Below are 27,719 nucleotides of genomic sequence, written 5' to 3'. Positions count from 1 at the left end.
GGTGGGGTACGCGGGGGGGGCACGGGGTTGGGGGGGGCACGGCACGGGACAGGCGGGGACACGCACGAGGTCGCACGTGGCCGCCGCCGGCACCGCCGAGCCGCGGGGCGGCGCTAGAGGCGCGCTCTCGCCCCGCCCCTTTTAGCTAGCGGCCCCATCACGTGACGCGGGCGGTGGCGTCCGGGTTCCCCCGGCGATCGGCGGTGACGTCACGGGCGCGGCGAGAAAGAGGAGCGATGGAGGCGGCGGTGAGGGAGCGCCGGGGGGGCGGGAGGGGAGGGCGGCTGCCGGGGGCTCGGGGGCCGGGGCCCAGGGCCCGTGGGGGGCGGTGGGGGGCGGCGGGGCCCTGTCCCGGGCCCGTCCCGGGGCAGCGGGGCCCTGTCCCGGGCGACCCTGGTGTCCCCATGGGCCCTGTCCCGGGCCCATCCGCGGGGTAGCCGCCCGTGGGGTGTTCAAGGGCGGTGCCCAGCTCCACCCCCACCCGCCGCCCCCGTGCCAGTCGGTGCCCTTCGGCAGGTGACGGCGGGACAGCTGCGGGAGCGGGGCAACGCGCTCTTCCAGGCGGGGGACCACGCCGCGGCCCTCGCTGCCTACACGGAGGCGCTGAGCCTCTGCGAGGCCGAGCCGGAGCAAGCCGTGCTGCACCGCAACCGGGCCGCCTGCTACCTGAAGCTGGTGAGAGCGGGGCGGGTGCGTCACCACGGGCCCTGCAGGAACCTGCCCGGCCGCCCTGGCCTGCTGGGGCTGCACTGCTGGCGGCTGCCCCAGCCCGGCTGCCTTCACTGCTGCGCTGGGAGGTCCCTGAAGCCCCTGAGAAGGGTCTTGTCAATCCCCGGCTAGGGTCTTGTCAGTCCCTGGGCAGAGCCCTGTCGGTCCCCGGCTAGGGTCTTGTCAGTCCCTGGGCAGAGCCCTGTCGGTCCCCGGCTAGGGTCTTGTCAGTCCCTGGGCAGAGCCCTGTCAGTCCCTGGCTAGGGTCTTGTCAGTCCCTGGGCAGAGCCCTGTCGGTCCCTGGGCAGGGTCTTGTCAGTCCCCAGGCAGGACGCTGTCAGATGTTCCCTTCACTCACCTTTTCTCCCAGCCCTACCCACTGACTCGTGCTGTCCCACCTCCCCTGCGCACTGTCGGGGCCAGGGCAGGGCCCTCCCATCCATGCCTGGGCTGTGCGTACTCTGGGGCTGTTCCCCAGCACTTCTGATCTCCCACGGTGACACTGTCCCTGAGGCAAGGAGCAACACAAGGAACTTCAGGGGCTCGAGCAGGCGGGGAGCACTTGAAAAGCAGCAGGGGCCCTACAGGTCCTGTGAGGGTTGTGTTCTGGGAAGGGCAGGACGTCCTGCTGGGCTGGCTCCCTGTGCGCAGTGACACTGTTCCCATCCTCAGACCCCACTTTGCTCTCTACAGCGGTGGGTGCTGGGCTGAGCGAGCCTTGTGCGGGCAGTGTGTCAGGCCTTTCCCCCTCGCTACCTCTTTCTCTCTCTGCAGGAGGACTACGCCAAGGCGGAGGCTGATGCGTCTAAAGGTACAGTCAGTGGTGGCTGGCAGGGGACTGGCCTCTGCACGCTGCTGCTCGTCCGGGTGGGCTGGATCAGTCCAGGGCCTTTGCAGTAGATCCTCCGCTCGTCTGCAGCCATTGAAGCCGATGGCCGGGACGTGAAGGCACTGTTCCGCCGCAGCCAGGCGCTGCAGAAGCTGGGCCGCCTGGACCAGGCCGTCAGCGACCTGCAGCGCTGCGTGAGCCTGGAGCCCAAGAACAAGGCCTTCCAGGAGGCCCTGCGTGCCCTGGGGAGCAGCATGCACGAGAGGGTGAGTGGGGGTGGCAGTGTGGGAGGTGGGAGCTGCGGGCCTTCCCCCCGGTGCGAGTAGTGGGCTCAGGGAGGCAGCGAGGGCTGACCGGCTCTTTCTGCTCTGTCTCAGATGAAGACGATGTCCTGCACAGATTCAAAGGTGGAGCAGATGTTCCAGATCTTGCTGGATCCTGATGAAAAGGATGAGGACAAGAAGCAAAAGGTCTGAGCTCTGGGGAGCGGCGGGCAGCACGGCTTGGCTGGAAGGCGAGGAGGGGAGGAGCGGTATTCACAGGTCAGCACTGCTGGCTCCAACGGTGCTGCCCAGGGGGGGCCGGGCTGAACACACTCTCCAGAGCCTCGGGGTGGAAGACAGGTGCCTGCAGCTGTGCTGGCTGCCTGGCTGGGGAGGTTTCCGGCCTGCAGTGGGCTGCATTCGGGTGGGCAGGTGACCCAGACGTGCCTCTCCTTTCCCAGGCTGCGCAAAACCTGATTGTGCTGGCACGAGAGGAGGCCGGAGCAGAGAAAATCTTCCAGAGTGATGGCGTGCGGCTGCTGACGCGGCTGCTCGACACGGCCAAGGCTGACCTGATGCTGGCAGCCCTGCGGACCCTGGTGGGGCTGTGCACCGGCCACCGCTCCCGGGTAGGTCCTGCCGTAGCCTTGCTCTCCCGCTGGAATCGACGCTGGGGAGGCCGCGAAGTGCCTTGGGCAGGGCGGTGTGGCTGGCCTCTGCCTGCACCTGGCTGCAGCATGCCTGAGCAGAGGACCTGTGAGCTGTCACCTGCCAGGCCTGAGCTTACGAGAGCCTTGCGGCAGTGGGGAATGGTGCCGGGAAGTGCTGAGGCTTCCCCGCAGCCTCTCGCAGATGGTTGCACTTGTCCCCGCAGACCGCGGCTGTCCTGGCGGAGCTGGAAGCCCCTCGGCTCTCGGCGGTGCTGGGTGTGGAGCATGAGCAGGTGTCCCTGGCTGCCTGCAACCTCCTGCACATGATGTTTGATTCGCTGAAGGAGGGGCTGCAGAAGGATTTCCGTGGCAAGGAGGATGCAGTGGTGCCAGGTGGGTGGGGAGAACACCACGTGGGGAGGCCCTGGGCAGCCGCGGGCCACAGGCTCCGGTCCAGGGTCAGTACAAGGTCTAGCTAGGGAGTGGGAGCCCCTGGTCGTGGCAGCATCTCCTGCCAGCCTCACAAGGCGGGGGTGAGGCCTGTGCCTGGGGCACTGACTGTTGGGCACTGTCTTTTCTGGAAGATTCTTCCAAGGACCTGAAAGTGCTGATCAAGCACCTCCTAGAGCTGCTGGTGCTGGAAGGGGCCTCTGCGCACGGCCGGGACAATGCCCTCAACCTGCTCATCAAGGTGGTGCCCAGGAAGTCTTCGAAGGAGACCAACAACAGCCTGAGCCTCTGGGTGATCGACCAGGGTGAGCAGAGTGGCCTGCAGCATCACTGCGCCTTGGGGGGGCCACGCCCCCTCCTGCTCCTCACCGAGTGTTTGACCTCCGCGTCCTCCTAGGCCTGAAGAAGGTCCTGGAGGTGGGAAGTACCGTGTGCGGTGCCCCAGGCAGCCTGCCCGTGACGGAGAACAGCCGGATGAGTGCCTCGGTTCTGCTGAGCAAGCTATATGATGACCTGAAGTGCGACGCTGAGAGGGAGAACTTCCACCGCTTGTGCAAGGACTACGTGAGGTGAGCCTGGGCCTCCCTGGGAGGCATCAGCCTTGTGCAGCCTTTGGGGAAGCAGCAGTCCCCCCATCCCCAGACCTCTTTCCCCTTGGTGATAAAAGCAGATTGCAGACAGTGTTGGGGTTCAGCAGGTGGGGCTGCCAGCGGCTGAAGGCAGTGGGAGGACTCAGCCTCACCCTTCCCGGGGATCTTACCCCACAGGAGCTGGTTCGAGGGGCATGAGCTGGCTGGGAAGCTGCGGGCCGTCCAGGCAGTGTCGTGCCTGCTGCAGGGCCCCTCAGACGCTGGGAACGGGGTGCTGGAGCTGGAGGGGATGATGGACAGCGTGCTGTCCCTCTGCGCCTCTGTCTGCGAGGCCCACCAGCTGGTTGCGGTGGAGGCGCTGATCCACGCTGCCGACAAGGCCAAACGCGCCTCCTTCATCACCGCCAACGGCGTCAGCCTGCTCAAGGAGATCTACAAACACAGCGAGAGGGACAGCATCCGCATCCGGGCGCTGGTGGTGAGCGTGGCGGGTCCCCAGTGAGGGCTTTGGGGCCCTTGCAGGTACTTTGGGGTGACAGTGCCCGTTGTGCCTCTGATGCTCTGCTCCCGGCCGTAGGGGCTCTGCAAGCTGGGCTCTGCAGGGGGCACCGACTTCAGCATGAAGCAGTTCGCTGAGGGCTCCACGATGAAGCTGGCCAAGCAGTGCCGCAAGTAAGCGAGCGTGGTGGGTGTTGGGCAGGGGAATGGCCTCCACCTGTAGCCTGAGCTCACAGGGGCCCTCTCCAGGTGGCTCTGCAACGAGGCAATGGATGCGGGCACGCGGCGCTGGGCCGTGGAGGGCCTGGCCTACCTCACCTTCGATGCGGACGTCAAGGAGGAGTTTGTGGAGGACAAGGCAGCGATGCAGGCCATGTTCCACCTGGTCAGGGTGGGTGCTGAATGCTGCGCCAGTGGCGCAGGGTGGCGGACGCTGGGGGAACGCACTGGCAGGGGTTGTGGGGCTCATGCTCTTGGAGTGAGGGGTGTGCAGCAGCACTGGGTGGGCTTGGGGCCTCTCCCCATTGTGGGCGTGACGGGTGCCATGTTACTGCTGCAGTCGGAGGACCGGAGCGTGCTCTACGCCGTTGCCTCTACACTGGTCAACTGCACCAACAGCTATGACCACGAGGAGCCGGACCCCCAGATGCTGGAGCTGGCCAAGTACGCCAAGCAGCACGTCCCGGAGCAGCACCCCAAGGCGAGCAGGGGGGGCCTGACCATCCCCGGGGGCTGCCGGGAGCCCCAGCCCTGGAGGAAAGTGGGTGGGTGGGTGGGCAGCGCCCGGGGGCCTGATTGGGAACATGGGGGGGGGTCCTTGGGGCTTTGGGGGTGGGGTGGGAGCCCGCGCAGCGCGTGGCAGGCTCATGCCCTTGAGCCGAGCAGTGACCCTGCCTCTGGAACAGGACAAGCCGGACTTTGTGAAGCGCCGGGTGCGGAAGCTGCTGACAGCTGGCGTGGTGTCTGCTCTCGCCTGCATAGTGAAGAGCGAGAACCCGGCGCTCACTGACTCCTGCCGGGAGCTGATCTCCAGGTACAGCGTGTGCAGGGGGTTGGTAGAGAGGAAATTGTGTCCTGCCCTCATCCTCCCGGCCATCTGACATGCCTGTGATGAATGCAAGCTGCTCAGAACTGAAAAGAGTCCGGGAGCGGCGTAGCCTGGGCCTGCTGCAGGCACCTGGATGCTGTTGGGACCCACTGCAGCAGGTCCTCGACTCCGGCATTGTCCCTAGGGTGTTCCTGGCGCTGGTGGAGGAGGCGGAAGACCGGGGCAGTGTGGTGGCACAGGGAGGAGGCAAGGTGAGGGGACCATGCGGTGCTGCCATGGGACTCCGGGTAGGGCTGGGGGGCTGTGACATGGCAGAGGACTGAGCTGGCTCCATCCTGCATGAGACATGGGGCTGTGGGACCAGCTGCTGTGGCTCTGCCTGCAGGCTCTCATCCCTCTGTCCCTGGAGGGCACCGAGGTGGGACAGACCAAGGCGGCTCAGGCCCTGGCAAAGATCACCATCACTTCGAACCCCGAGCTGGCCTTCCCTGGAGAGCGGGTCAGTGGGGGACACGGGCTGCGTGGGGATAGGCCTGCCCAGGCAGTCTGGGCTGCGGGGGAGCTGCCGTGGGCACAGACTCACCCCCCATGTTGCTGTGGTGGGGTATGTGTTTGCTCTTGTGGAGGTGTCGGGCTGAGTCAGGCCCAGAGGGGCCAGGGTGGGCTTCGGCTCCTCCTTGCCCATCAGGAAGGGGCTTGGTAGCCCTGGGGCTAAAGGGCTGGGGATCTGATGTGGGATCTGCACCCTGGAACTGCCAGCAGGGGTTTGCCCTTCCTTGATTGGGGCAAGACCCCTGGTGTTCTGCAGAGAGGGCCTAGGCCCGACCATGGGAGCAGCTCTGCCTTTAGGCTGGGCTCACAGGGCTCCCCCCACCCCCGTGCCCCTCGCGCGGGGTCCGAGCCCTGCGCTGCTGTCTCCACAGATCTACGAGGTGGTCCGGCCCCTGGTGAGCCTCCTGCACCTTCAGCGCACGGGCCTGGAGAACTTTGAGGGGCTGATGGCATTGACCAACCTGGCTGGGATCAGCGAGAGGCTGCGGTAGGAGCTGCACTGGGGTGAGGGGGAGCCTGTCCTGCCCGCAGCCGGAGGGGTGCGGCCCTGGGCGGCCAGTGCTGACCCCCACCCCGCCACAGGCAGAAGATCCTGAAGGAGAAGGCCGTGCCCATGATCGAGGGGTACATGTTTGAGGAGCACGAGTTGATCCGGCTGGCAGCCACAGAGTGCATGTGCAACATGGCCATGAGCAAGGAGGTGAGGGCTGTGCAGAAGCAGGCTTTGGGGGGCGGCTCCCGGCCCCCCAAACCCCCACATCTTCCTTCCTCCTCCTCCTCCTCGGCAGGTGCAGGAGCTGTTCCTGGCCGAGGGCAGTGACCGGCTGAAGCTGATGGTCCTGTACAGTGGGGAGGAGGACGAGAAGCTGCGGCGGGCGGCCTCGGGGACCCTGGCCATGCTGACCACCCTGCACCCCGCCATCTGCAAGCGCATCCCCCAGGTGGTGAGTGCCCAATGGCGTGGCGGGGGGCACCCAGACCCCCAGGACAGCACCCACTGTCCCCTACACCCTCTCCGCTGGAGCAGGGTCCGGTTGCTGGCCCCGGGAGCCACAGGGCAGCCTCTCCTGGCCTCTGCGCCAGGGCTGAGGGGCTCCGCTGAGGGCGGCCTTGCTCCCCCTGCAGACAGTGCACTGGCTGGAGATCCTGCAGGCCCTGCTGCTGAGCCCCAGCACCGAGCTGCAGCACCGTGGCGCCGTGGTGGTGATGAACATGGTGGCAGCAGAGCGGGAGGTGGCGGAGCAGCTCATGGCCAGCGAGACACTGGAGATCCTCTCCGTGCTAGCCAAGGACGACCAGGACAAGCCTCGTGTGGCCCAGGCAGCCAAGGCGAGCCTGGCCCAGGCCGTGGCCTACGGCCTCATCCAGCCCAACCCCAGCCAGGCCTGAGGCTGCCCGGCGCTGACACACATGCTGCTCAGGGACAGTTGCCCACTGCTCGGGGATGGTTGCCCACTGCTCGGGGATGGTTGCCACACTGCTACCCCAGTGCTATGGCTGCGCTAGGGGCACCTGCCCAGTGGCCCGGGGCCAGGAGGGAGGATGGGGCTGGCCGCTGCCACCGTCTGCCTTAACCGGGGGGGGGCCGGGGTCCCGCCCGGCGACACAGTCTGCACTAAAGCTGCTCTTGGACCACGGCCCTGGCTCTGTCCGTCTGTTCATCCGTCCGCCCGTCGGTCGCGCCGCCCCCCCCGGTGCCGCCCCCCGTCCCGCCCCGTCATGGCGGCTCCGCGCCGCTCCTGGCTCGTCTTCGGCTTCAGCACCGAGGAGGCGGCGGGAGAACCGGGGCCGGGCCCGGGCCCGCGGCGGCTGGAGCCAGGCCCCGGGGGTCTCCGCCGCGTGTGGCCCGCCTGGAGCTACGTGGTGGTGGAGACGGGTGAGCGCCCGGGGCCGCTGCCCCCGGTCCCCGTTCCTTCCGCGGGGCCCCATTTTCCGCGCTGCTCCCCTCGGTCTATCCCGTCCGCTGTCCCCCGCTCCCTGACGCCGGTTCCCCGGGATGTCCCCTCCCTCCCCTCCAAACCCCCCGGCGGTGCTGGTCCCCCCCGGGGTGTTCCCGTCCCCCAGGGACGGCCCCGTTCCCCCGGAATGCCCCGTGTCCCTCCCAGCGCCGTTTTCCCGGGATGTCCCATTCGCCCACCGCGCCCCAAGGCGCCGGTTCCCCGGGACGCTCCGTCCGTCCCCCCGTCCCCCCCCCTCCGGTTCTCCGAGGTGCTGGTCCCCCCGGGATGTCCCCTTCCCCCCGGGACGCTCCGTCCCCCTCCCCAGGTTTCCCCGGGATCCCCCCATCCTTCGCCGCTGCTCACGGCCCCGGTGCGGCAGGCGCGGGGCTGGAGCTGCGGAGCGCGGGGCTGCGGCGGCGGTTGCGGGGCTGGGCCGAGGCGCTGCCCTCCGAGACCCACCTGGTGCTGCGGGGGACGGCGGGGGCCCGCGCCTGGCCGAGGGCGGTGGCTCTGGGGGCGGCGCCGCTGGGCCCCCCCGCCTGGAGCAGGGCGCTGCCGCCGGGACCCCGCCGCCCCCCGCCGCTCCCGCTGCTGCCTGGAGGGTTCGCCCGGCCCCAGCCGCCCTTCTTCTCTCCCCTGCCTCGGGGGGTGCGGGCCCGCCGGCTCGTCCTGGGCCATGAGCACGTCCTGGCGCTGGGCGCCCGCGGGGAGGTTTACGCGTGGGGCGGCGGCAGGTGAGCGCGGGGGGGGGCCGTGGGGCAGGATGCGGGTGTAGGGTGCGGCCCCCCCGTGGAAGGGGTGCAAGGGAGAAGGGGGGGTGTACGGGGTATGAAGGGCATGGGGAGGAATGGGGGGGAGGCAGGAAAAGCGGGGCGGCGGGGTGGAACGGTGGTGGATGTGCTGGGGGGTCAGGAGGGAAAAAGGGGACGCGTGAGACTGGGGTGGGGGGTGAGCAAAGATGGGGAGGAGTGTGCTGGGAGGACACACAGAGGAAGACAGGGTGCAGGAGGGACAGTGGGGAGATTGTGTGGGATACAGGAGGGACTGTGGGGGACGCAGGCAAGAGGATGTCAGGTGGGGGCTCACGGCAAGGTCTGAGCCCCCCGTTAGCTTGCAGGGCTAAGACAGTTCAAGTTTCTGTACTGTTGACTGATTAGTCACCACGGTAAAATAATGAAGCGATAATTACATGATCAGTAAACTAATGGGCTGGTAAACACACTGCTCCCTACCTTATGATTCCGTTGGTGTGTGTGCCCCTGCCGAACCCCCCCCCCCCCCCCCCCCCCCCCCCCCCCCATCACTGGGGTCCTGGGGGCCGGGCTGACAGCAGCAGCTCGGGCAGGACCGTGGGCTCACGGTGGGGCAGGGGGCCCGAGGACAGTGGGGTGCAAGAGATGTCGGTCTGTCTGTCCGTGTGCGTCTCTCCGCAGGCACGGGCAGCTCGGCCATGGCACGCTGGAGTCAGAGCTGCAGCCGCGGCTGGTGGAGGCGTTGGCCGGCGTGGCAATGCGGGCGGTGGCGGCCGGCGGGTGGCATTCGGCCAGCGTGAGCGGTGAGGGGCTGTGCGGGCGCGGAGGGTTGGGGCCACCGGCGGCGGCGCGCGGCCCCGACACGACCGAGCCCCACATCACAGTTAGCCCCGGTCCCAGGTGTGCGTGGCACTGGGCCGTGCGCAGTCAGTGCTGGTGCCCCCGCAGCACCCGCTGCCAACATGGGTCAGGGCTGAGCTCTGCTCTGGGGACACCCCTGATGCGCTTCACCCTCCTGCTCCCACAGAGGCTGGAGATCTCTACATGTGGGGCTGGAACGAGTCGGGCCAGCTGGCTCTGCCCTCCAAAGCGCTGGCGGAGGAGCGGGCGCAGGATGAGGACACAGGGGCAGGTGAGGGTCTGACGGGCAGTGGGGGGGGGGGGGTGGAGGGGGGGCGTGGGGGGGTGCTGGGTCCCTGCAGCAGTGCTGGCAGTTTGGTGTGGGGTCAGCAGTTGGTGTGGTGCCAGTAGCTGCATGTGGGGCTGGTGCAGCTCTGTGTGGGGCCATTAGCTGGGTGTGGGGCCAGTGTGGCTCGAGGCTGGCAGAGCCTGGTGGCTCTGGGGTGCTGAGGGTGGTCTCTTCCCCAGGGGAGGCCGAGGTGACGCCGTGCCGGGAGCTGCCGGCTGCCGAGGACGCCACATTTGTTTCCATCCAGGCGTTCCCGGCGCTGCTGGACCTGCCACAGGAGCGGGAGGTCAGCGGGGTCAGCTGCGGGTCCCGGCACACAGCCATCGTCACACGTGAGTGCCCGGCTCGGGGCTGCGTCCCAGGGTGGGAGCAGCTGATGGAGCCTGGTGCAGGCTGATGGGTGCTGTCTCGGTTGCAGGAGGCGGCGAGCTCTACACCTGGGGCTGGGGTAAGCGATGCCTTTGCTGGGGCGGAATGACACCTCCAGGACCTGCTTTTGTTTTCTGCTTCTTTACCCTTGTTTGCTGTTACTTGTGTGATGAACTTGTTTGAGGGACCTGGGTTCCTGGGTGGAGGGGGTGCTCCCACATTTCCTCCCTCCCCCCCCGGGAGCCAAGGGCAGAGGCCCCAGGGCCACATCATGGCACCACTGTGGCATCTGCAGGTAAATATGGGCAGCTGGGACACGGAGACAACGGCAGCTGTGACCGCCCGTGCCAGGTCCGGTACCTGGAGGCCGAGGGGCTGCGGGCGGAGGAGGTGGTGTGTGGGCCCTGGACCACCTACGTCTGTGTGCTGGAGCTGTGAGGCCCCCCTGGACCCCCACCATGATGGCTGCCTGCAGCAAGATGAGCACACCAGCACACTCTGCTCCTGCCTGCCAGCTGCCAGGACCAGCCCCAGCACCACCTTGTCCCCCAGGACAGGATCAGGCTGGGTTTAGTCTGGGTGAGCTGAGCTCCCCCTGGAGCTGGGCTGGTGCCTGATGCAGCCACATGAGCGCTAAGGGCTGACCCTGGGAGAGGCTGAACACATTTATTACATAAACTTTCTGGTAATGGCTGCGGTGGTGATTTGTGCTGTGTACAAAGGACGTTCCCAACTTCCCCCAGCCCCCCTGGAGCCAGGGCCCCACAGACACAGACACAGACATGTGTATATATACATAAACAAAGGCTTTATATACATAAACATATAATTTCCATCAACAATATATACAGAGTTACAGAACAAGGGAACAGAACTTGGAGAATAAATAACAGCAAGTGGGGGACTGTAGTGATAACAAGGTGCAAATCAGTCATGATCAGGGACAGATATCTTCGTAACTAAAGGTGCATGCAGGCTGAAGCGCTGGGCCTGCTGCTCTTCCCCCCAAGGACTCCCCACCACTGTGAGAAAGATGAGCCCAATGCTCTGGGGGTGAGCCCAATGCTCTGGGGGTGAGCCCAATGCTCTGGGGGTGAGCCCAATGCTCTGGGGGTGAGCCCAATGCTCTGGGGGTGAGCCCAATGCTCTGGGGGTGAGCCCAATGCTCTGGGGGTGAGCCCAATGCTCTGGGGGTGAGCCCAATGCTCTGGGGGTGAGCCCAATGCTCTGGGGGTGAGCCCAATGCTCTGGGGGTGAGCCCAATGCTCTGGGGCCAAGCAAAGGCTGCTGCAGCTACAGCAATGGAGAAGAGCCCTCAGTTAGGTACTGTCTGTCCCAGAGCACCAACACTCACCCCGGGGGGGCTGTAGTTGGAGTTAGCCCCCACTGCTGCACTACCCTAAACATGACTGTGTACTCAAATCTTTAATCACAAACATTAACAAGAATTCTCTAAATAAAAGCAACTATGTACAAGTGCCCCCCTTTTGCACCCTACCCTGGCAGGCAGGCCTGGGACCGAGGTGAATTAATCCTGGAGCTTTGGGGGTGCAGGGGGAGCCACATAATTCTCTGCCTGAGAGGCAGTCTCTACAAAACTAGGAGTAGGGGGAGCTGCGCATCAGCAGAAGCCAGTGGTGGTGGTGGAGTTCAGGACACGGGAGCTGCTGTCAGATCTAGAAGCCTTTGAAAGTTCGCGCTGTGGAAAGAAGAAGCAGATGGGGATGAGGGGGCAGAAGCAGGAGGAGCTGCTGCCCATGAAGAGCCCAGCTAGGAACTGCAGTGGGAAGCAAAGAGGCTGCCCCTCAGTAACAGCAGCGGAAGGGTAGGGACAGCCCTGCCTGGCTCCTGGAGAGAGGAAACATGGAGTAGGAACCTGCCTCATTACAGACAGGCACCTTCCTGCCCCTTGCATGAGCCCGGGATGATGGGGGGGAACCTTCAGCACAACCCCGGGCACACGGGGCAACTGCCCAGCGCTGCCCCGACATCGGAGCTTGGGAAGAGCAGTGGGTGCTGAAGGCAGCAAAGCCCCGTCTGTCAGCGGGAGCAGCCTCTGCTCACCCAGCGCAGAGACCCACGGGAAAGGGGGGGCCCTTGGTCCTGATGCTCAAGCAGCTGGAGACAGAGAGCCTGGGCCATGCATGGCTTTACCATTTCTTGTGTTTGCTCCCCACAGGGCTGCTCAGGGTCTTAGACATGAGCAGTACTTGGCCTCAGCCAGTAAACCTCTATTTTTTAAGTTCTTGATACAGAGCCAAGAGATTCACCACCATGGGTGCTGGCAGGAGCAGGGGACAGTGGGGGGCTGCAGGGAGCTGCAGCCCCATGGGGAGCTCTGGGGGGAGCACACCCCCTGTGCTGCCTAGCCAGGGTAGGTGGGTTTAGAAGAGGTGAATTACCGCAAACTCAGAATAGGTGCTGGCAACAGAATTAACGCTGTGGTTACGCTGGGCAGGGGCCGCGGGAGTACACCCACCGCTCAGGGTGGTTCCGTTCAGCTGGGACACATTCTCCTTGTTCCTCTCCTGGTCTGCAAGACGGGGGATCTTTGCTGGAAGGTGGCCGGGGGTCCGAGCCTGGCACAACCGCAGGAGGAAGCAACAGTTAGACGGGACACAAGAACCAAGTGGAGCTTAGGGGAGCTGCGCCAGCCTCGCTGCCTGTCGCTTTGTGGCACTCGGGGAGGTTCAAGCTCCAATTCTGATCCCAGAAATATGCAGCACCACACCCACAATTGAAGGAACCCCCAAGCTGCAGTCTCAGCACAGAGGTATGCTAAAAAACCCCCAAAATTCTGTGCTGGAGGAAGATTTCCTGAGCACTGTTACTACCCTCCTCCCTCAGGTCCCAGAAATCCCCCACCAGGCTCAGGGCAGCCCAAGGCTATGGACAAAGGGGCACTCCTGCACCCTAGGAGACTGGCAGGGGGTGGCAGAGCAGAGCACAACAGCAGTCAGAGCTGAGCCATCCCGGCTTGTCCCTCTCCTCCCCAGCCCACCCCACCGAGCAAGGACTCCCCGGAAAGCTCCTGACCTTCCCTCCAGAAGGTGGCAACCGTGAGGTGGGCGAGTGAAAGATGGTTCCCCCAAAAGCCAAACGGGCAGTGTTGTTGGCTGTGGCATTGGAGATGCAAGTGCCATTGAGCTGAGGGAAAGAGCAGAGCACACATCAGTCGGGAAGGAAAACAGTGGCTGCACTGCACCAGGGGAACCAAGGGGCCCTGTCCCCGCTCTCCTCCTGCCCCACACCCTCCCGCATCTCCCCAGACCCCGCAGGGTCCCTGCACATTTGTGCTGCTCTGCACAGAGTTTACCTTCCTTACTTTGCCAGGCGTGCTGGGGCCAAGCACCCGACGCTTGAGGGATGTCTGTGGGGTGCTTCCATACATCATCTCTGTCTCGATCTGGCGGCTTCTCTTCAGTTGCTGCAAGAGATCTGTGATCACCAAGGCGAGCAAAGGAGCTGGGGAGTGGCTGCTTGCTGCTGGCTGCCAGGGGAAGGGCCGGGTGGCAGCAGTGGGCAATGCCCTGTGGGCAGCGCATGGCCAGGCAGCCATGATGGCAACAGATTTATGGGTGTCCAGAGCCACCCTGTGGCTCTGGCACAGAGAAAGGGGCTCAACGCGGACACTGACAGCAAAGGACACCAGTCCCAGCATCAACGAAAGGTGACTGCGCACAGAGACGCTCCCAGGCGGAGTGTGAGAAGGCTGAGAGCCCCAGGCAGCGCTGGGGGGGTGGCTGGGGCAGTTCCCTCACCCGTGCCAGGCAGGGCCACCTGCAGGCTCCTCTGGGCCAGGAGGCAGCTTTGCACTCACCCGCTCCTGCTTCTCCTTCTCTTTCTCCTGGTGGTACAGCTGCCATTGCTCTGTCACGTACTCCATGAACTGCTGTCCCTTCACCAGGAAGCTCCCCTCATTCTCCTCCCCACAGGCCTGGACTCTGCTCTCCAGCTCCTCCTGCAGCTGGTGGGGACACAGGGGTAGGGTGGAGGCTGCCCTGAGCACCGGAGTCTCCGTGCTTCTCGCTGGTCAGCGCTATGCCAGCCTACTTGGCACTACAGCTTCTTCTCCAGGGACAAACTTACCTTGGAAAGGGTCTTCTGTAGCTTTGTTCGCTGCTTCTCTTCTTTCAGCAGATTTCCCCCACGGTTGGTGAAGCGACTGGGGTCAGTTGCCTTCCTCTAGTACAGGAGGGAGGTCAGAAGATGCCCGGACAGCACCCAGCCTCACCCCAACAGACACCCCACAAGATAAAGGCCCTGGAGGAAGTCACCCCCGCCACAAACCACACCAGCGCTCTCGATACAGCGCCCCATCCCCTCACCAACCCACTGCCATTCCCTGCTGCCCTCCCCGGTCTTTCCCAGCAGCACTTTGCACACAGGAGCTGTGGCATGTGCTGCCCAGAGACCCGCTTGTTCCCGCTCGGAAAATACCTCCAGCTCCAGGAACAGCTTCCAGCTCTCCTCCCACTTCTGGACAGCCTCAAACAGATCTTTGTGTGTTTCATAGTAGTTCTTCATCTTCCCCACCTCAGCATCGTGCAGCTCGAGCAGGGTTTCTGTGTACTCCTCTGGAGAGGGTACAGCAGCAGGTTGTGGAGCAGCTGGATCCCCATGGCTCCGGGAGCCGAGGGGAGCCCCTCTCTGGGGAGTTGGCGAGCAAGAGCCAGCACCTACCATCGTAATAGGGGCTGAAGGCTTCCCGCTGCTCCTGACTGTAGAGGCATTTGTCCCAGTAGCCAACCAGCTCTTCCCGGATTGCCTGGATCACAGATTTCAAGTTCTGGAGCTTCAGCTCCTCCAGGCGGTCAGCTTCCAGCTGCAGCTGCCAACAAGATCAGAGCACACATTCAGAGAAGGCACCGCAAGAAGATAAGCAGAACAGGATTTATCTTCTGCATAAGCCACTTTCTAAGATGAGGCAGTCACCAGCACCAACTCACATCACTTCCACCCGTGGGGGCAGGATTTGTCCTGCTCACCTCACACCCAACTGCTGGAAGCGGCTCCTCAGCTCTGGCAGAGCCCAGAGGGTGAAACTCTGAGCTGCCGCTCCCAGCCCTCCCACTCCAGGGGCCGTAGGATGGTACTTACAGCTTTCCTGGTTTTGGCTCTGGACCCAGCCACATGCACGGCAGAAGCCTCTCTCTCCTCCTCAGGAATCTGCAGCCTCTCCCAAAGAGCTACAATTCTGGAGCGCAGCTCTGTGCACACAGCTTCATTCAGGGACTGGCGGGCTTCCAGCTGCAGGGGGAGAACACAGGGTCAGCGACAGCGCGAAGCCGCTCACTCATCGTCCAGGATCTCCCTGCAAAAGCTCCTGAAAGGATGTTGAATACCCAGGCTGGCTGGAAACCGAGCAGTTGCTCTCTACACCATGATGCCAACTGCTGCCAGGACCCTTCACCAGCCCCGAGAGCCAGTGGCGCTGCCTCAGTGCGCCAGCATACCTGCTGCAGCAGATCCTGGAGGGCAGCAAGGTTATCCTTGGACAAACAGAACGTTTCCTCGTCATCGCACACAACATCCCGCTCAAAGCTCGTGTCTGGAGTGTGCTCCAGCTCCTCCATGAGGAGGATGATTCGTTGCTTGCTGCTGACAAACTCTTCCCGCCTTTGCTCCTGGAGACGACAAGCGGCATTAGAAACCGGCAAGCACCTCACATGCCGCCCTCAGCGAGATCCTCCCCCCCCCCGTGTACCTTCTCGGCGGTCAGAGAGGCCAAGTGCCGCCTGTACCGGTCCAAGTCCTCTAGGCTGGGCACAGCATTGCTGTCAATGCAGAAGGGGGTTGTGCAGAGGATATCGCACAAGTCTTGATCTTGTTCTTGCAGAGCTTTCAGCTCATGCTTCCTGTCCCTTTTCTGCTTTAACAGCACTTCCACACGGGTCCTCAAATTCTTCTCCATCTGCAGAATGGTACCTTCTTCCTCTACCTACAAGAGTCCAGACATCAGCTCTCTTCTCCACAGCTCTCGGAGACCTGACTCGCATATTTAGACTTCTTAAACACCATGGTCACAGGCGCTAGTTCTGAGCAAGATGTTCCCCAGGAAGGGGGAAATGCAGCATGAACACACAAAGTGAGACGTTGCAAGACACCTGACCTCCTCACAGCCATTGCCCAGCACCCAAACCACGAGGAGCCACAAAGCCCTAGGCTCTAACCAAGTGTCAGGTAAAGTGGCTTTGAAGAGGCATTTGCCTTGTGAGCTCCAGCCTCACAAGATGAACGGGCAGAGGCTGAACAGCAGAAGGCTGCTGCCAGCAGGATCCTAGGAGTGAAAAGTGATACCTTACCTCAAAGGGACCCAGCTGGAGCTCCCTGCAGAGGGTGTCAAACTCCTTCCGACACAGGGCAATGCTTTTCAGGAGACGCTCTCTCAGGCTCTCCTCCTCTGCCACCATCATGTCCAGGAGATTCTGTAACACAGGTAGGGTTAGGGACAGGCTGCAGGGTGAGAAGGGGCCGCACAGAGGAGTGGGCAGGCAGGGGGGGACCACAGCCCCAGAGGAGGGGGTCAGCAGCTGGGGGGGGGGGGTGTGGTGGTGGTGGTGGTTTGTGTGTGGTGTGTCAGCAGGATCAGGGGGATCACAGAGGCGTGGCAATGTCCCTGGGTGCTCCCAACCCAACTGGCCCCGAACTCGCAGCCTGGCCCAAGGGACCCTGAGAGGGAGCTCTGGGCGAGCTCAAGCCAAGCTGTCCTGGCCCCAGCCCCAGTCCAGAAGGGCTCCCACTGCAACCACAGGCCCAGCAGCAAGTTAGTGTGAGATGGACAGCGGGTCCAGGGACACCCCCAACACCCCCCGCAGATTCTTTTACCCCCTTGGGACCCCAACAGCCACGGGGACACGCACAATCCCCTGCTCCCCTCACCTTGATGTGCTTCTTGACGACGTCGGTGCGCTCCAGGCGCTGTTCTTCGGGAATACCGATCTCCTCCCAGATGTCCCGCAGCGTCGCCATGGCCCGGTTCAGGCACGACACGGCCTCGGCCGCCAGGACCTCACTGAGGGTACCCAGGACCACCGGCCATCAGCGGCCGCTGGGCGGGGCCCAGGCCACACCCCCTCCGCCCGTGTCCCCGCCCCCGGCCGTGTAAACTCCACCCCTGGCCATCTACCCGCCAACCCCCGGCCGTGTCCTCCGCCCCCTACCCGTGTAACCGCCGCCCTGTCGGTGTCCCCCGCCCGTCTACCCGCCGTCCCGTCGGTGTCCCCCACCGCCCCCTGCCCGTGTCTCTGCCGTCCCCCACCGCCCCCCGTTCATGTTCCCCGTCCCCTCGCCTGCCGCCCCTCGCTCGTCTCCCCGCGCCGCCGCCCCTCGCCACCGCCCCTCGTCCGTCTCCCCTCGCCGCCGCCCCTCGCCCCTCGTCCGTCCCCCCTCGCCGCCGCCCCTCGCCCCTCGCTCGTCCCCCCTCGCCCGCCGCCCCTCGCTCGTCCCCCCTCGCCCGCCGCCCCTCGCTCGTCCCCCCTCGCCCGCCGCCCCTCGCCCCTCGCTCGTCTCCCCGCGCCGCCGCCCCTCGCCCCTCGCTCGTCTCCCCGCGCCGCCGCCCCTCGCCCCTCGCTCGTCCCCCCTCGCCCGCCGCCCCTCGCTCGTCCCCCCTCGCCCGCCGCCCCTCGCTCGTCCCCCCTCGCCCGCCGCCCCTCGCTCGTCCCCCCTCGCCCGCCGCCCCTCGCTCGTCCCCCCTCGCCCGCCGCCCCTCGCCCCTCGCTCGTCTCCCCGCGCCGCCGCCCCTCGCCCCTCGCTCGTCTCCCCGCGCCCGCCGCCCCTCGCCCCTCGCTCGTCTCCCCGCGCCCGCCGCCCCTCGCCCCTCGCTCGTCTCCCCGCGCCCGCCGCCCCTCGCTCGTCTCCCCGCGCCCGCCGCCCCTCGCTCGTCTCCCCGCGCCCGCCGCCCCTCGCTCGTCTCCCCGCGCCCGCCGCCCCTCGCTCGTCTCCCCGCGCCCGCCGCCCCTCGCTCGTCTCCCCGCGCCCGCCGCCCCTCGCTCGTCTCCCCGCGCCCGCCGCCCCTCGCTCGTCTCCCCGCGCCCGCCGCCCCGCGCCGCCGCACCTCTTCCTCATAGCGGCAACCTCGCTCTGCTCACGCTCAGCGCTCGCTCCACCGATTCAAACTCGCCTCCCGGATGCGCTTATTGGCCGCCGCTGGCGGCCGCCGCTGGCGCCCGCTGCTGGCGCCTGCTGTTAGCGCCCGCTGCTGGCGCCTGCTGCTGGCGCCCGCTGTTAGCGCCCGCCTCTCGCTCTCGCTCTCGCTCTCGCTCCTGCGCACTCCGCTGCTGCACCCGCTACTCGGGAGAAAGCCCTCCGACTGCCCCCTTTTAAGGGCGACGCTCGCGGATGGCCCCGCCCCAAGCCGCCAGCCAGCCAATGGCAGCGAAAAGCCCTCGGCGCCGCTAACCAATCACGACCGAGACCGGTGACGTCACCAGTAACGGGCAACTGTGCCGCGAGACTGGGTGGGCGCGTGCGCGCGTCATTTGACAGTGGCCACGCGACGGCGCGCGGGAAGCCACGCCCCCTGGGCGGAGACTCAGCCACGCTGCGCATGCGCCCTGCTGCGCCGGGAGGCCCCGCCCCCGATACAAAGCCCGCTCAAGCGCCGGGCCAGGGACCGCCGGGCCCGGCCCCCCCCTCCCCACACAGGCGCTGCCCCCGCGGGACCCCCCTGGGCCGCAGCGCCGTGACGGAGCCGGAGCCGGGTGGGTGCCAGGACAGATGTTTATTGGCACGAGGGGGGCACGGAGAGCGGCACAGGCCCCCCCCCAGCCGCCGGCCCCCGGCCCGGCCGGGCCTCAGGCCTTGGCCTCGATCATGGCCTCCATCATGCGGGCGCTGTTGGTGATGGCCGTGGTCAGGAAGATGAACTTGCAACCTGCGAGAGAGGCCCCACCAGTGCCCCGCCCGCACCGTGGGGCAGAGCCAGCGCTCCCAGAGTGGTTCCCAGCCGAGGGAACGCCAACCAGGGGGGCCCACGGATCTAACCCGCCCCCTTCCACACAGCTTTAGCCATGGCTGACACCCAGCACGGCCGCTGCTCGGCTTTACCCTGTGGCTGCGGGAGCCCCTCGGCTCCTGCCTGCTCGCTGCCCCTCGGCAGGCAGCAGCTCCCTGTCCCACTGCAGATCCTACCTCTCTCCTTCCCCAGAAACCGCAGGGCAGCGATTTCAGAGAAGGTGCAGCCCCCAAGGAAGACAGCGAGGATGACGCGCTGGGACTCCCAGGTGGGGTTGTCCTCCACAGTGCTGTCTGGAGGTGGCAGAAGTGCTGTCAGACCCACCGGCCCCAGTCCCACCCACCCCCAGCCTGGTGCTGGCACTACCTGAGACGGAAAACTCGTTGCCGTTGAGCAGCCGCACGACCTCCTCCAGGCCCAGCCAGCCCCGGCGCTCCAACACCTGAGGGACAGGGCAGCACGTCAGGCCCAGGTCAGGCTCTGCAGAACCCAGAGGGAGGCACTGACCAGTAGACGAATGCCACCAGCCCCAGGTGGAGGGACCCTCCAAAGCTTGGGGGGACGCCTGCAGTGTTCCCCAGCAGCAGACGGGCTCACCTGCTCAATGATCTTGCAGCTCAGGGGGATGTAGGCCCCACTGAACACATAAGCCATGTCCCGAGGCATTTTCAGGTCGTACTCTCCGTCCACCCGGGGGATCTAGAGATGTACGATGCTCAGGGTACAGGACCACTCACCCCTCAGAGGCACCCGTGAGCGAGGAGGGACAGACCCTCAGAGCAAGCCTCTGCCATGCCCTGCCCACACCTGCAGCCCAGGCAGACTAGGCATCCAAGTGCCAGGGATGGAAACGTCACTTCTCTGTCACCCCAGGACCTCTTCTCCTCAGGACAGAGGCCACAGAGCTGCCCTCCCCAGCAGTGACCCCTTGTCCTGGGGAGAAGCCCCCCCCACTGCCCGTGAGGACATACCAAGCCCAGTTTCTTGCTTATGGCTCGAAAATTGCTCTTCCTGGCCAAAGAATTAAACGCATCTGTGATCTTTCCTGGAAAAGAAGATGAGGAGAAACAGCTCAAGGCCTCTGGCTTTGTCTCAGCCCATCCAGCTGCAGGCTGGGCCCAGGGGCTGTGCCGAGCTCTAGGAGAGGGCCCTGCTTGCAGCCGCATTGCTGGGGACATGCTCCGCACCCACAGCGGCCATGTTTGCCACGTGCTTCCAGCCGGCTCTGAGGCAGCAGCTCCTGACAGGGCAGGTCCATCCATGGGCTGCCCTCAGCCCAGGGGACACGTGGGGCAGAGATGGCTCTCACCTGCGGCGCGGTCTGTCACCAGTTTGCTGACTTTGCTCTCCACGGCAGTCAGGGTCTCTCCTGCCGCCTGCTCGGTCAGCAGCCCCACACGCTTCAGGTTGTGGAAGGTCAGCAAGTGCTCAGGCCCGTAGCTCTGGGGAGGGGCAGCTGGCTCAGCGCGGAGCCCCAGCTGCGAGCAGGGGGCCGTGTCCGTGGGGAGGCTGCTGAGAGCAACCCCGTGGGCAGGGGCACGGGCAAGAGCAGGCAGAGCTCAGGAGTTGTGCAGAACCTGGGGCTGCCCTGCAGAGCCAGCCTGAGCATCCCTGGGGGTGCTGCTGCCTGGCGCCAAGCTGCAGCAGGGAGGGGAAGCCCCGTCCGACATGACACTAGTGCTGCTGCGGGCCTCCAGACACTCACCTGCAGGTACTGGGTTTTGAGGGAGCGGTAGTCTTTGGGGATGAGACCTGTGGGGAGCACCAGGCTGAGCTTGGCACCAAGGCTGGGGGGACACCATTTGCCACCCCCGCCTGCCCCGTGCGCTCACCGTTCTCCGTAATGGACAGGAGGCACATCAGGCGCAGGCTCTCGATGGGGGATACCTGGGGGGGGAGCAGGCTGTGAGCCCCCCGCTGCAGGACGGGGCAGCTGGAGCATCTCTGCTGCATTCTCACCTGCCGGTCGATGTGCTCCTCAATGAAGCTGGTGCTCTCGCGCACGTCGACACCTTCCAGCAGAGCTGTGGGGGGGACCAGACAGCGTCACTTCGCTTGCCCCCAGGCCTCTTGCCAGGACTCTGGGCTTGGCCGTCCTCCCTGAGCCCCAGGGAGTGGGGCAGGCTTGCGATGCTGGGCCCCACCTCACCCCACCCCACCCCAGGCCTCTGAGGATGCAGCTTGACCCTATTTAGGACCTCAAGCCCCCCCTTGAGGGACTGCGGTCACACTGGGGGCACCCAGGTGCAAGGCTGCACAGGCCTGGGGCAAGCGGGTGGGAGCAGAGGGCGGGGAGCAAGGATTGGGACAGGGGACAGCACTCACAGTGCTCAGCCTTGATCATCTCCTGGAAATCCTGCTTGGTTTTCTTCTTCATGATGGACTCACAGGCACCAATATCTGCGTCACGAATTGAATCACAGAATCGTCAAGGTTGGGAAAGCCCCTGAAGATCATCCAGTCCAACCATTCACACACTGACCGTTCTCAACTCCACCAGATCCCTCAGCACTGGGTCAACCTGACTCTTTAACCCCTCCAGGGATGGGGACTCCCCCCCTGCCCTGGGCAGCCCATTCCAACGCCCAACAGCCCCTTCTGGGAAGAAATCCTTCCTCAGAGCCAGTCTGACCCTGCCCTGGCGCAGCTTGAGGCCATTCCCTCTTGTCCTGTCGCTCGTTCCTTGGTTCAGGAGACTCATCCCCCCTCTCTGCACCCTCCTTTCAGGGAGCTGTAGAGGGCGATGAGGTCTCCCCTCAGCCTCCTCCAGACTAAACCCCCCCATTTCTCTCAGCTGCTCCCCATCAGACCTGTGCTCCAGACCCTGCACCAGCTCCGTTGCCCTTCTCTGGACACACTCGAGGTGCCGCCCTGGGTGCATGACAAGCTCCACCTATCACTTGTCCCTATTCCCCCCACCCCTGCTTCCCCCAGGAGCCCAGGCAGCTGACGCAGCAGCCGCGGGCCTCTCCCTCCCTGCTGTCCCGGCCGTGGCTCCTACGCAGGCTCAGGAGGCGATGCTCTTGCTTTAGTCCCTTCAGTTCCTGGGAGACAAAGTTCTTCATCTGCTTGATGTCCATGCCGCGGCGCCGCTGTGGGAGACAGAGCACCTGGGGAACTGATGGGGCTGCATGGGGATGGCAGGGTGGGCATCCTGCGCCCTGGGGTGATGCTCACATCGTACTGTGCCTGCAAGTTACGCGACTTCTGGCTCAGGAAGCCAAACACGCTGGAGAAGTGCTCGTTCCGAATCTGGCTGAAGACCTGCGGAGAGCACCGCAGCCGTCAGCGCCGGGCACGTGCCCTACATTCCCCTGTGCCAGCGTGGGAGTCCCAGCCCCTGAGCTGATGCTTGCCAGCAGACTGAGCAGGGTGACGAGGGGATAACCCCCCCGGGGCAGTCAGCAACACAAAATACCGACTGGCCGGCACCACACACCCCACACACAGGGACCCTGCCCATGCAAACCATGTTTCTCTGGTCTTTATGCCCTGACCCATCCCAAACATGTGCTCTGAGGCCCAGCAGCTCCTGGCTGCTCCTGGATCAGGCTCAGGGGAGGGTAAATGCCCCACTCAGCCTCCTCCCAGTGCCACAGGGGACCTGCTTCCCCCAAGGACTCACTTTGTCCTGGGCATTGAGCAGCACCTTAATACTCTTGTCAGAAGAGGTAACGTCTGGCCCAAAATCCACACTCCCTGCAGAGAAGGACAAAGAACTGCTTTGCACCAGCACTAGTGACACCCCCAGATGCATTGGCCCCTCTGCAAAAGGCAGCAGAGATGGAGGATGCCTGCCCGGCCGCTCAGTCAGACTGAGGGCCATCGTCATGGGCAGCCTCCACCAGCACCCAACGCTGGGACCATCCCCGCAGGGAGCAGACTCAGGGCTGCAGCACACGGGCCCTGGCTCTGGCAATGCTGGGCCCAATCCCTGGAGCCTCTCGCCAGGCGGGCAGAGGGCCCCGTGCTGCCCTGTCACCCTCCCTGTCAACCTACCGCACTTGATGCGGAAGGTGTCATCCACCAGCCCCTCGTACACCACCTGGGAGCACAGTGCTGTCACATAGTCCATGTCTGAAACAAGAGACGGTGTCTGGGCTGCCTTTCCGCTCCTCCTGCCTCCCCTGCCCAGCCTCAACCACTGCAGCCAGCCACCCCTGCCTCCTCCTGCTCCCTGCCTGGTTCACCAGATCCTTCTCTGGGCGAGCTGCCAGCCAAGCTGCTCTTCCTTGGCCAGCCCTCACCTGCTTGCTCCAGCCTACCTCTGTCCATGAGGAAGATGTTGCCAATCTCAGGCTTCCTGCCCTGGCCATCGCTCTCGCTCTCCTCCTCCAGGTCTCGCCACAGCTCGTAGCTCATCTGTGACAGGCAGAACATGGCAGGGCCCAGGGGAGCAGCCCTGGGCTCCCCCCAGCACCAGCCCCTCCTGCACCACTGTGGTCCAGCCAGGACATGGGCCAAGGGACAGGGCCAACCTGCAGACCTGGAGCTCAAGCGCTTCCCCTTCCAGGGCGCAGGGAGCTCCACAACACCCTAGTGAGCAGCAGACACTGCGGCGGCTGCCCCTGCCCAACCTCGACAGAGGCAGAGCTGGCTGTGGGCATGGCAGAGCCCCCCACAAACCTGCTGAGCCTCCCGGAGCCGCCTTGGACGAGGCAGCAGTGCAGTGTCCCCTCTGCTGTTGGTGGGGCTGGATTCCCTGTGAGCCATGCCCCTTACAGGGAGCCGAGGGAGTTCCCTGTGCTCCAGCTGAGCCTGGCCATACCTTAGCGCACCGGCCGATGCCATAGGCCTTGCCAAAAGGCCCGTATAGGGAGTTCAGTAGCTGCAGGGCTCGGGCAACAGAGTTGATCCAGCGGTGATCTCCCTCCTGCAGGGACGAGATGTCAGGGAGCGGTCCGGGCTGGTTGGGAAATAACTGCCACATCGGGAAATGTGGCTGGAGATGGAGTGGGCCTGGGCTCGGCACTTCCAGGAGGAACATGCACAGGAACGAGCCAGGATGCCCCGGAGCTGCTGGGGAGGGAGCAGAGGAGGGGGCAGCGCAGGGGATCAGCGTGTGGAGGGGAGGCATCACGGCCCCTCAGAGCAGCCACTCCCAGCAAAAGCCACCCTGGGACAGCAGAGGTGAGGGCCAAGGACAGCGAGATCAAAGCTCTCCTGTCCCGAGACACAGATGAGCAGGGGAAGGGCTGACACCTTGCAGGGCAGGGTCCACTGACCAAGAAGTAGTCGCGGAAGAACTCGGGCAGCTCCATGCTGATGATGTCTTCATCCAGGGGCAGCAGGTAGAAGGACCATTCATCACAGGTGACATCTGCGTTTGAGACAGGGAAAGGTGACAGTTGCCCAACCCGCAGCAGGAACAGCCCCAAGGATCACGCCGGCCCCGCAAACAGGGATGAGTGGAGCAGACAGCCAGGGCCTCCCTGCAGGGCTCTGTGGCAGGACCCTCCCTCCTCCCAGAAGACAGAGCAGAGGTGCCAACGCTGCAGCATGCGCATGCTGGTCTGCAGGCAGGAGCCAGGCTGAGGGGAACCTGTGGTTCCTGCCCACACTCTCGCCCCTGCCAGCACAGGGATCCCAGTACTGGGATTCAACTGGGATTCTGCAGCATTAGAGGTACTGTGAGCCAGCCCTCGGGGAGAGGACGGGGCCAGTGCCGTGGCTCCACTCACCACCAAAGACTCCCTCTTCCTCCAGCACCATCTCACAAGCATAAAACTGGAAGAGAAGGAGAGACCCTCATGACCCAGCAGAAATGATCTGGCAATGGAGGGGCACAGCTCATTCCCAGGCATCACAACATTTGGTTTTAATTAAACATTTCTGAGTTAGAAATGAAGAACTTTCAGAATTTCTGGGTTAGAAATGAAGAACTTTTGGTTGGCATGCCCAGCAGACACAGAGCAACAGGGTAACTGGCAGCAGGGTGTGGCCAGACTGACCTTTTGGGGGCTGAAGATAATCTTGTACTTCCTGCTCCTCCCAGACATCTTGTCAGCATTGACAATATCTATGGACAAAAAACACGTGGACTCTGCAAAGACTGCCCATCCTCTGGACAGGCACAACTCCTCTTGTCTGATGAGCTCCAGGATCCCACACCTCACAGGACCCCAAATACCTCAGGCAGAGAGAAAAACCCCAGGTGTGGGGCCCGTCTGCAAAGACTGCGGCCTCACCGAAAGCCCTTCTCAAGCCCACTTGACACCGGTAGCCCAGAGCAGCGACCCTCAGCCCATGGGACACTCCCCACACCTGCGTGTGCCCACGAGGCAGCCACAGCCCCAGCCTCGTTGACAGTGTGTGACAGCCAACGGCCCCTCGCACTCACCGGCGATGTACCGCATGGTCTTGATCCGCGGCCGGACAAGGAAGCAGAACCTGCGATCGTAGAGGAGGGTCAGAGGCCCCTTATGCCCAGCCCTTCCCTGGCCCCTTTCCCTCAGCACCTCTGTCCTGGGACCTGTCCGGTCCAGCAGAGCCGAATCCCGAGCTGGAAGAGGCACGATTCCCCCCCACCTGCCTCCCGATCTTGCCAGCCTGGCCCGGCTCTGGGGAGGCTGCAGGCCCGGTGGGCAGCCCGGGGGACGCCGTGGCGGGGGACTCACTGGTCGCTGGTGCTGAGGGCTGGCCGGCTGTCCACCTTGTACAGCTTGTCCACCTCGTGCTGCTGCAGGGAGAGGCTGGGGTGTGAATGGGCAGCGCAGGCAGCACAGGCAGCTGCCCGCCCCAGCCCCCACGGTACCTTCAGGATGGAGACATTGGCGATGCGGTCCAGGGGGCTCATCAGGTCGGCCTCGATGAACAGGTCCTTCCTCCCGGGAAGCTGCGGGCAGGCGGGGCGTGGGGCCAGCGACCCCCCAGCTGCTCTCTGGCTCCCACCCCGACGGCCCTGGGGGCTGATCCCGGGGCCGAGAACCCCCCCGCCGCCCCCGCTCCCGCCGCATCTTCAACCCCCGTTCCCGGTGCGGGATCCCCCCGGGGTGCGGGCCGCCCTCGCCGCCGTCCTCCCGAGCCTCGCCCGGCCCCCCCGCACTGGGCGGTTCCCCCCGGCGCGGCCCGGACCTGCTCCAGCAGGTAGATGAGCTGGTCCCGCGCCAGCCGCTTCAGGATGCCGAAGTCGGGCGGCTCGGGCACGTCGCGGCGGCCGGCGAAGGCCATGGCGGGGCCGCGGGGAGCGGCCTGGGGGGCGACGCGGCGCCCGGAACGCCCGAATACGGCCGCGGGCCCCGGCGGCGAACCCGCGCTCCGGAAGCGCCCGGCGCCATCGCAACACGAGGAGGCGGCGCTTCCAACTCCGCGCACGTTTATTGGCCGGCGCGCTCCGCCCGCGGCTCCCGCCCCTCCCGGTCCCCGGTGTCGCCGCTGCTCCCCGGCGGCCCCAGGGCCAGGCCGCGCTCCTCGAAGAGCCGCTGCAGCGCGGCCTCCAGCGCCGGGCTCGTCCCGCGCAGACCGGCCACCACCCGCGCCGCCCACTGGAAGTACTCCTGCACGCGCTGCGCCGACCACCCTGCGGGGGGACACGGGGCCACACGTCACATCCGGCCGCGGGGGGAGCCCCGACGAGCCCGGCCGCCGCCCGGAGCCTCCCGCGTCCGTCCGGGCGCTGCCCGTAGAGCTGCGACACCCACCGGGAAGCGGCTCCCCGAGCCCCGGCGGGTCTCGGCCGAGCGGCTCCGGGGTCCTGCGCCTACGGTGCTGTCCTCCCTGAGACCGTGACGCCACCACGCCCCCACCGGGCCAGGCCCGGAGCGTGACCGAGGGCTCCCCGTGTCGTCCAGAGCCGCAGAGGGAGCGGGGGGCAGCCCAGCGCTCGGGGGAGCCCCCCTCCCAGGGCTGTCACGGCAGTGCCGGTGCCACCGGCCGGGCCGCAGTGCCGGCCCTACCTTGCGGGGTGCAGCGGTTCAGGTCACGCAGGTTGTAGAGCTTGTCGGCCAGTTTGACCAGTTTGGCCCTGGGGCTGCTGCTGGGTGCCCGCTCGATCTGCAGGCGCTTCCGCTCCATCTTGGGCAGCGCTTTGTCATCTGTCACCTCCTCCACAACGCGCCTCACCTCCTCCCCGAACCGCTCCTCGATCTCGGAGAAGGTGGTGTCAGTGTCTTCCACCGTGTCATGCAGGAGGGCGGCCTGGGGTGAATAGGGGATGGATCGGGGGACATCGGGGGCCAGGCCCTCGACAAAGCGGGGTGCGGGCAGGGCGTTACCTGCAGCACGACGATGTCGGTCACACCAGCCTCATGGGCCAGGATCCTGGCTACGCCTGTGATGCAGAGCAGAGGGGTAGGATGGGGGTGCAGGGGGGGAACAGGCAGCCCCCGGACAGGGCAGTGGCTCCCGGGGGGGAATGGGTGGGCACTAGGCAGTCAGGGGACCCCCAATATCTGCCCTGGGCCAGGCAGTGCCTGCGGCAGGGGGGACCCTGCAAGCACATCCTGTGAAGTGAAAGGCTCGAGCTGGGGCTGATGGCTCACAGGAGAGCGCTGGGGGCTGGTAGGAAAAGTGCTGGTGGCTCGCAGGAGGGGTCTGAGGGTTCGCAGGATGGGGCTGGGGGCTCACAGGAGGGGGCTGGGGGCCATCCCCCTGGGCCGGGCAGGGCAGCAGCGTTGGGGGAGCTCCCCCAGGCGAACAGGGGCTGGGGCAGGGGAGGGGACCCTAGGGGGCTCAGACCCGCGGGGGTGGGCAGTGCCCGGAGGGAGGCAGAGAAGGGGCGGGGGGGGGGGGTGTTCCGGCGGTGCCCCGGGAGTGGGGCGGGGGTGCGGGTGCCGGGGGGCTCCGCACCGATGGGGTGGTTGATGAAGGGGGTGCCCTCGGGGTCCTTCCGCCGCTGCCCCTTGTGCTTCCCGGCCGCGAAATCCACCGCCTCCAGCAGCGCCGCCGCCTCGGAGCCCATGGCCGGCGCGGCGGAAGCGGCGCGCC

At 65.5% G+C, this 27,719-nt stretch overlaps 5 protein-coding genes across 16 annotated transcripts; 2 read left to right on the top strand and 3 right to left on the bottom strand.

Annotated features, from left to right (window-relative positions):
• Window positions 1-59: 59 nt before the first annotated feature.
• Window positions 60-7,224, top strand: UNC45A (unc-45 myosin chaperone A). Of its 3 annotated transcripts, XM_074917759.1 has the most exons (20): window positions 60-248; window positions 517-675; window positions 1,483-1,519; window positions 1,628-1,803; window positions 1,915-2,007; window positions 2,262-2,429; window positions 2,675-2,843; window positions 3,035-3,205; window positions 3,298-3,469; window positions 3,668-3,968; window positions 4,068-4,162; window positions 4,238-4,379; window positions 4,548-4,688; window positions 4,894-5,021; window positions 5,221-5,287; window positions 5,422-5,535; window positions 5,960-6,075; window positions 6,171-6,288; window positions 6,377-6,532; window positions 6,714-7,224. In XM_074917759.1, the coding sequence occupies exons 1-20, from the start codon at window positions 237-239 to the stop codon at window positions 6,975-6,977; spliced, it is 2,799 nt and encodes a 932-aa protein (XP_074773860.1). In that variant the 5' UTR covers window positions 60-236; the 3' UTR covers window positions 6,978-7,224. The 3 variants fall into 3 exon arrangements, with proteins under 3 accessions (XP_074773860.1, XP_074773862.1, XP_074773863.1); XM_074917761.1 differs by lacking the exon at window positions 60-248 and having other exon boundaries at window positions 514-675; window positions 4,238-4,385; XM_074917762.1 differs by lacking the exons at window positions 60-248; window positions 4,068-4,162; window positions 4,238-4,379 and having other exon boundaries at window positions 514-675; window positions 3,668-3,974; window positions 4,554-4,688.
• On the top strand, window positions 7,131-10,529 carry RCCD1 (RCC1 domain containing 1). 2 transcript variants are annotated; one of them, XM_074917769.1, is made up of 7 exons: window positions 7,131-7,464; window positions 7,908-8,262; window positions 8,962-9,083; window positions 9,308-9,412; window positions 9,717-9,801; window positions 9,888-9,917; window positions 10,134-10,272. In XM_074917769.1, exons 1-7 carry the CDS (start codon window positions 7,131-7,133, stop codon window positions 10,135-10,137), a joined length of 1,035 nt encoding a protein of 344 aa, XP_074773870.1. In that variant the 3' UTR covers window positions 10,138-10,272. The 2 variants fall into 2 exon arrangements, with proteins under 2 accessions (XP_074773870.1, XP_074773869.1); XM_074917768.1 differs by having other exon boundaries at window positions 7,284-7,464; window positions 9,649-9,801; window positions 10,134-10,529.
• A 100-nt stretch (window positions 10,530-10,629) lies between these two features.
• Window positions 10,630-18,119, bottom strand: PRC1 (protein regulator of cytokinesis 1). Of its 5 annotated transcripts, XM_074917766.1 has the most exons (15): window positions 17,895-18,119; window positions 16,721-16,853; window positions 16,144-16,266; window positions 15,546-15,779; window positions 15,295-15,465; window positions 14,939-15,088; window positions 14,522-14,669; window positions 14,279-14,415; window positions 13,928-14,023; window positions 13,659-13,805; window positions 13,155-13,265; window positions 12,845-12,985; window positions 12,670-12,673; window positions 12,241-12,392; window positions 10,630-11,537 (listed from the first exon to the last, which is right to left on the bottom strand). In XM_074917766.1, the coding sequence occupies exons 1-15, from the start codon at window positions 17,903-17,905 to the stop codon at window positions 11,460-11,462; spliced, it is 1,836 nt and encodes a 611-aa protein (XP_074773867.1). In that variant the 5' UTR covers window positions 17,906-18,119; the 3' UTR covers window positions 10,630-11,459. The 5 variants fall into 5 exon arrangements, with proteins under 5 accessions (XP_074773867.1, XP_074773864.1, XP_074773868.1 ...); XM_074917763.1 differs by lacking the exon at window positions 12,670-12,673 and having other exon boundaries at window positions 12,241-12,417; window positions 12,875-12,985; XM_074917767.1 differs by lacking the exon at window positions 12,670-12,673 and having other exon boundaries at window positions 12,318-12,417; window positions 12,875-12,985.
• A 426-nt stretch (window positions 18,120-18,545) lies between these two features.
• On the bottom strand, window positions 18,546-26,071 carry VPS33B (VPS33B late endosome and lysosome associated). 5 transcript variants are annotated; one of them, XM_074917584.1, is made up of 23 exons: window positions 25,869-26,071; window positions 25,549-25,629; window positions 25,412-25,473; window positions 25,135-25,184; window positions 24,746-24,813; window positions 24,476-24,521; window positions 24,020-24,114; window positions 23,563-23,667; window positions 23,060-23,156; window positions 22,794-22,871; window positions 22,420-22,493; window positions 21,972-22,058; window positions 21,796-21,886; window positions 21,120-21,194; window positions 20,754-20,818; window positions 20,627-20,681; window positions 20,500-20,546; window positions 20,104-20,272; window positions 19,766-19,839; window positions 19,392-19,493; window positions 19,161-19,236; window positions 18,971-19,087; window positions 18,546-18,713 (listed from the first exon to the last, which is right to left on the bottom strand). In XM_074917584.1, exons 1-23 carry the CDS (start codon window positions 25,962-25,964, stop codon window positions 18,634-18,636), a joined length of 1,890 nt encoding a protein of 629 aa, XP_074773685.1. In that variant the 5' UTR covers window positions 25,965-26,071; the 3' UTR covers window positions 18,546-18,633. The 5 variants fall into 5 exon arrangements, with proteins under 5 accessions (XP_074773685.1, XP_074773686.1, XP_074773687.1 ...); XM_074917585.1 differs by having other exon boundaries at window positions 20,104-20,236; XM_074917586.1 differs by having other exon boundaries at window positions 20,104-20,236; window positions 25,412-25,470.
• Window positions 26,072-26,086: 15 nt separating this feature from the next.
• Window positions 26,087-27,706, bottom strand: HDDC3 (HD domain containing 3). Its single transcript, XM_074917592.1, has 4 exons — window positions 27,582-27,706; window positions 27,008-27,063; window positions 26,690-26,930; window positions 26,087-26,313 (listed from the first exon to the last, which is right to left on the bottom strand). Exons 1-4 carry the CDS (start codon window positions 27,691-27,693, stop codon window positions 26,111-26,113), a joined length of 612 nt encoding a protein of 203 aa, XP_074773693.1. The 5' UTR covers window positions 27,694-27,706; the 3' UTR covers window positions 26,087-26,110.
• Window positions 27,707-27,719: the final 13 nt, after the last annotated feature.

Source organism: Athene noctua, chromosome 13 (genome assembly GCF_965140245.1).
Source record: "Athene noctua chromosome 13, bAthNoc1.hap1.1, whole genome shotgun sequence".
In the NCBI taxonomy this organism is placed as follows: domain Eukaryota; kingdom Metazoa; phylum Chordata; class Aves; order Strigiformes; family Strigidae; genus Athene; species Athene noctua.
The sequence above is the reverse complement of the archived record's forward strand: the minus strand, read 5'-3'. Positions and strand labels throughout refer to the sequence as shown.

What these genes read in the sequence shown, in the direction of transcription:
- UNC45A (XM_074917759.1), top strand. An exon ending in GCACCGGCCACCGCTCCCGG is followed by an intron (nt 2,430 to 2,674) that starts GTAGGTCCTGCC and finishes TTGTCCCCGCAG; the next exon opens with ACCGCGGCTGTCCTGGCGGA. An exon ending in CCATGTTCCACCTGGTCAGG is followed by an intron (nt 4,380 to 4,547) that starts GTGGGTGCTGAA and finishes TTACTGCTGCAG; the next exon opens with TCGGAGGACCGGAGCGTGCT.
- RCCD1 (XM_074917768.1), top strand. Translation starts at nt 7,308, where the DNA reads ATGGCGGCTCCGCGCCGCTCCTGGCTCGTCTTCGGCTTCAGCACCGAG. An exon ending in GGATGAGGACACAGGGGCAG is followed by an intron (nt 9,413 to 9,648) that starts GTGAGGGTCTGA and finishes TCTCTTCCCCAG; the next exon opens with GGGAGGCCGAGGTGACGCCG. An exon ending in GCTCTACACCTGGGGCTGGG is followed by an intron (nt 9,918 to 10,133) that starts GTAAGCGATGCC and finishes TGGCATCTGCAG; the next exon opens with GTAAATATGGGCAGCTGGGA.
- PRC1 (XM_074917766.1), bottom strand. An exon ending in TCCAGGATCTGCTGCAGCAG is followed by an intron (nt 15,089 to 15,294) that starts GTATGCTGGCGC and finishes CTCCCCCTGCAG; the next exon opens with CTGGAAGCCCGCCAGTCCCT. An exon ending in GAGCCAAAACCAGGAAAGCT is followed by an intron (nt 14,670 to 14,938) that starts GTAAGTACCATC and finishes TCTTGTTGGCAG; the next exon opens with CTGCAGCTGGAAGCTGACCG.
- VPS33B (XM_074917584.1), bottom strand. Translation starts at nt 25,964, where the DNA reads ATGGCCTTCGCCGGCCGCCGCGACGTGCCCGAGCCGCCCGACTTCGGC. An exon ending in CCAATGTCTCCATCCTGAAG is followed by an intron (nt 25,474 to 25,548) that starts GTACCGTGGGGG and finishes CTCTCCCTGCAG; the next exon opens with CAGCACGAGGTGGACAAGCT. An exon ending in CCTGTCCATTACGGAGAACG is followed by an intron (nt 20,547 to 20,626) that starts GTGAGCGCACGG and finishes TGCTCCCCACAG; the next exon opens with GTCTCATCCCCAAAGACTAC.
- HDDC3 (XM_074917592.1), bottom strand. Translation starts at nt 27,693, where the DNA reads ATGGGCTCCGAGGCGGCGGCGCTGCTGGAGGCGGTGGATTTCGCGGCC. An exon ending in CCGACATCGTCGTGCTGCAG is followed by an intron (nt 26,931 to 27,007) that starts GTAACGCCCTGC and finishes TATTCACCCCAG; the next exon opens with GCCGCCCTCCTGCATGACAC. An exon ending in GAACCGCTGCACCCCGCAAG is followed by an intron (nt 26,314 to 26,689) that starts GTAGGGCCGGCA and finishes GTCCCCCCGCAG; the next exon opens with GGTGGTCGGCGCAGCGCGTG.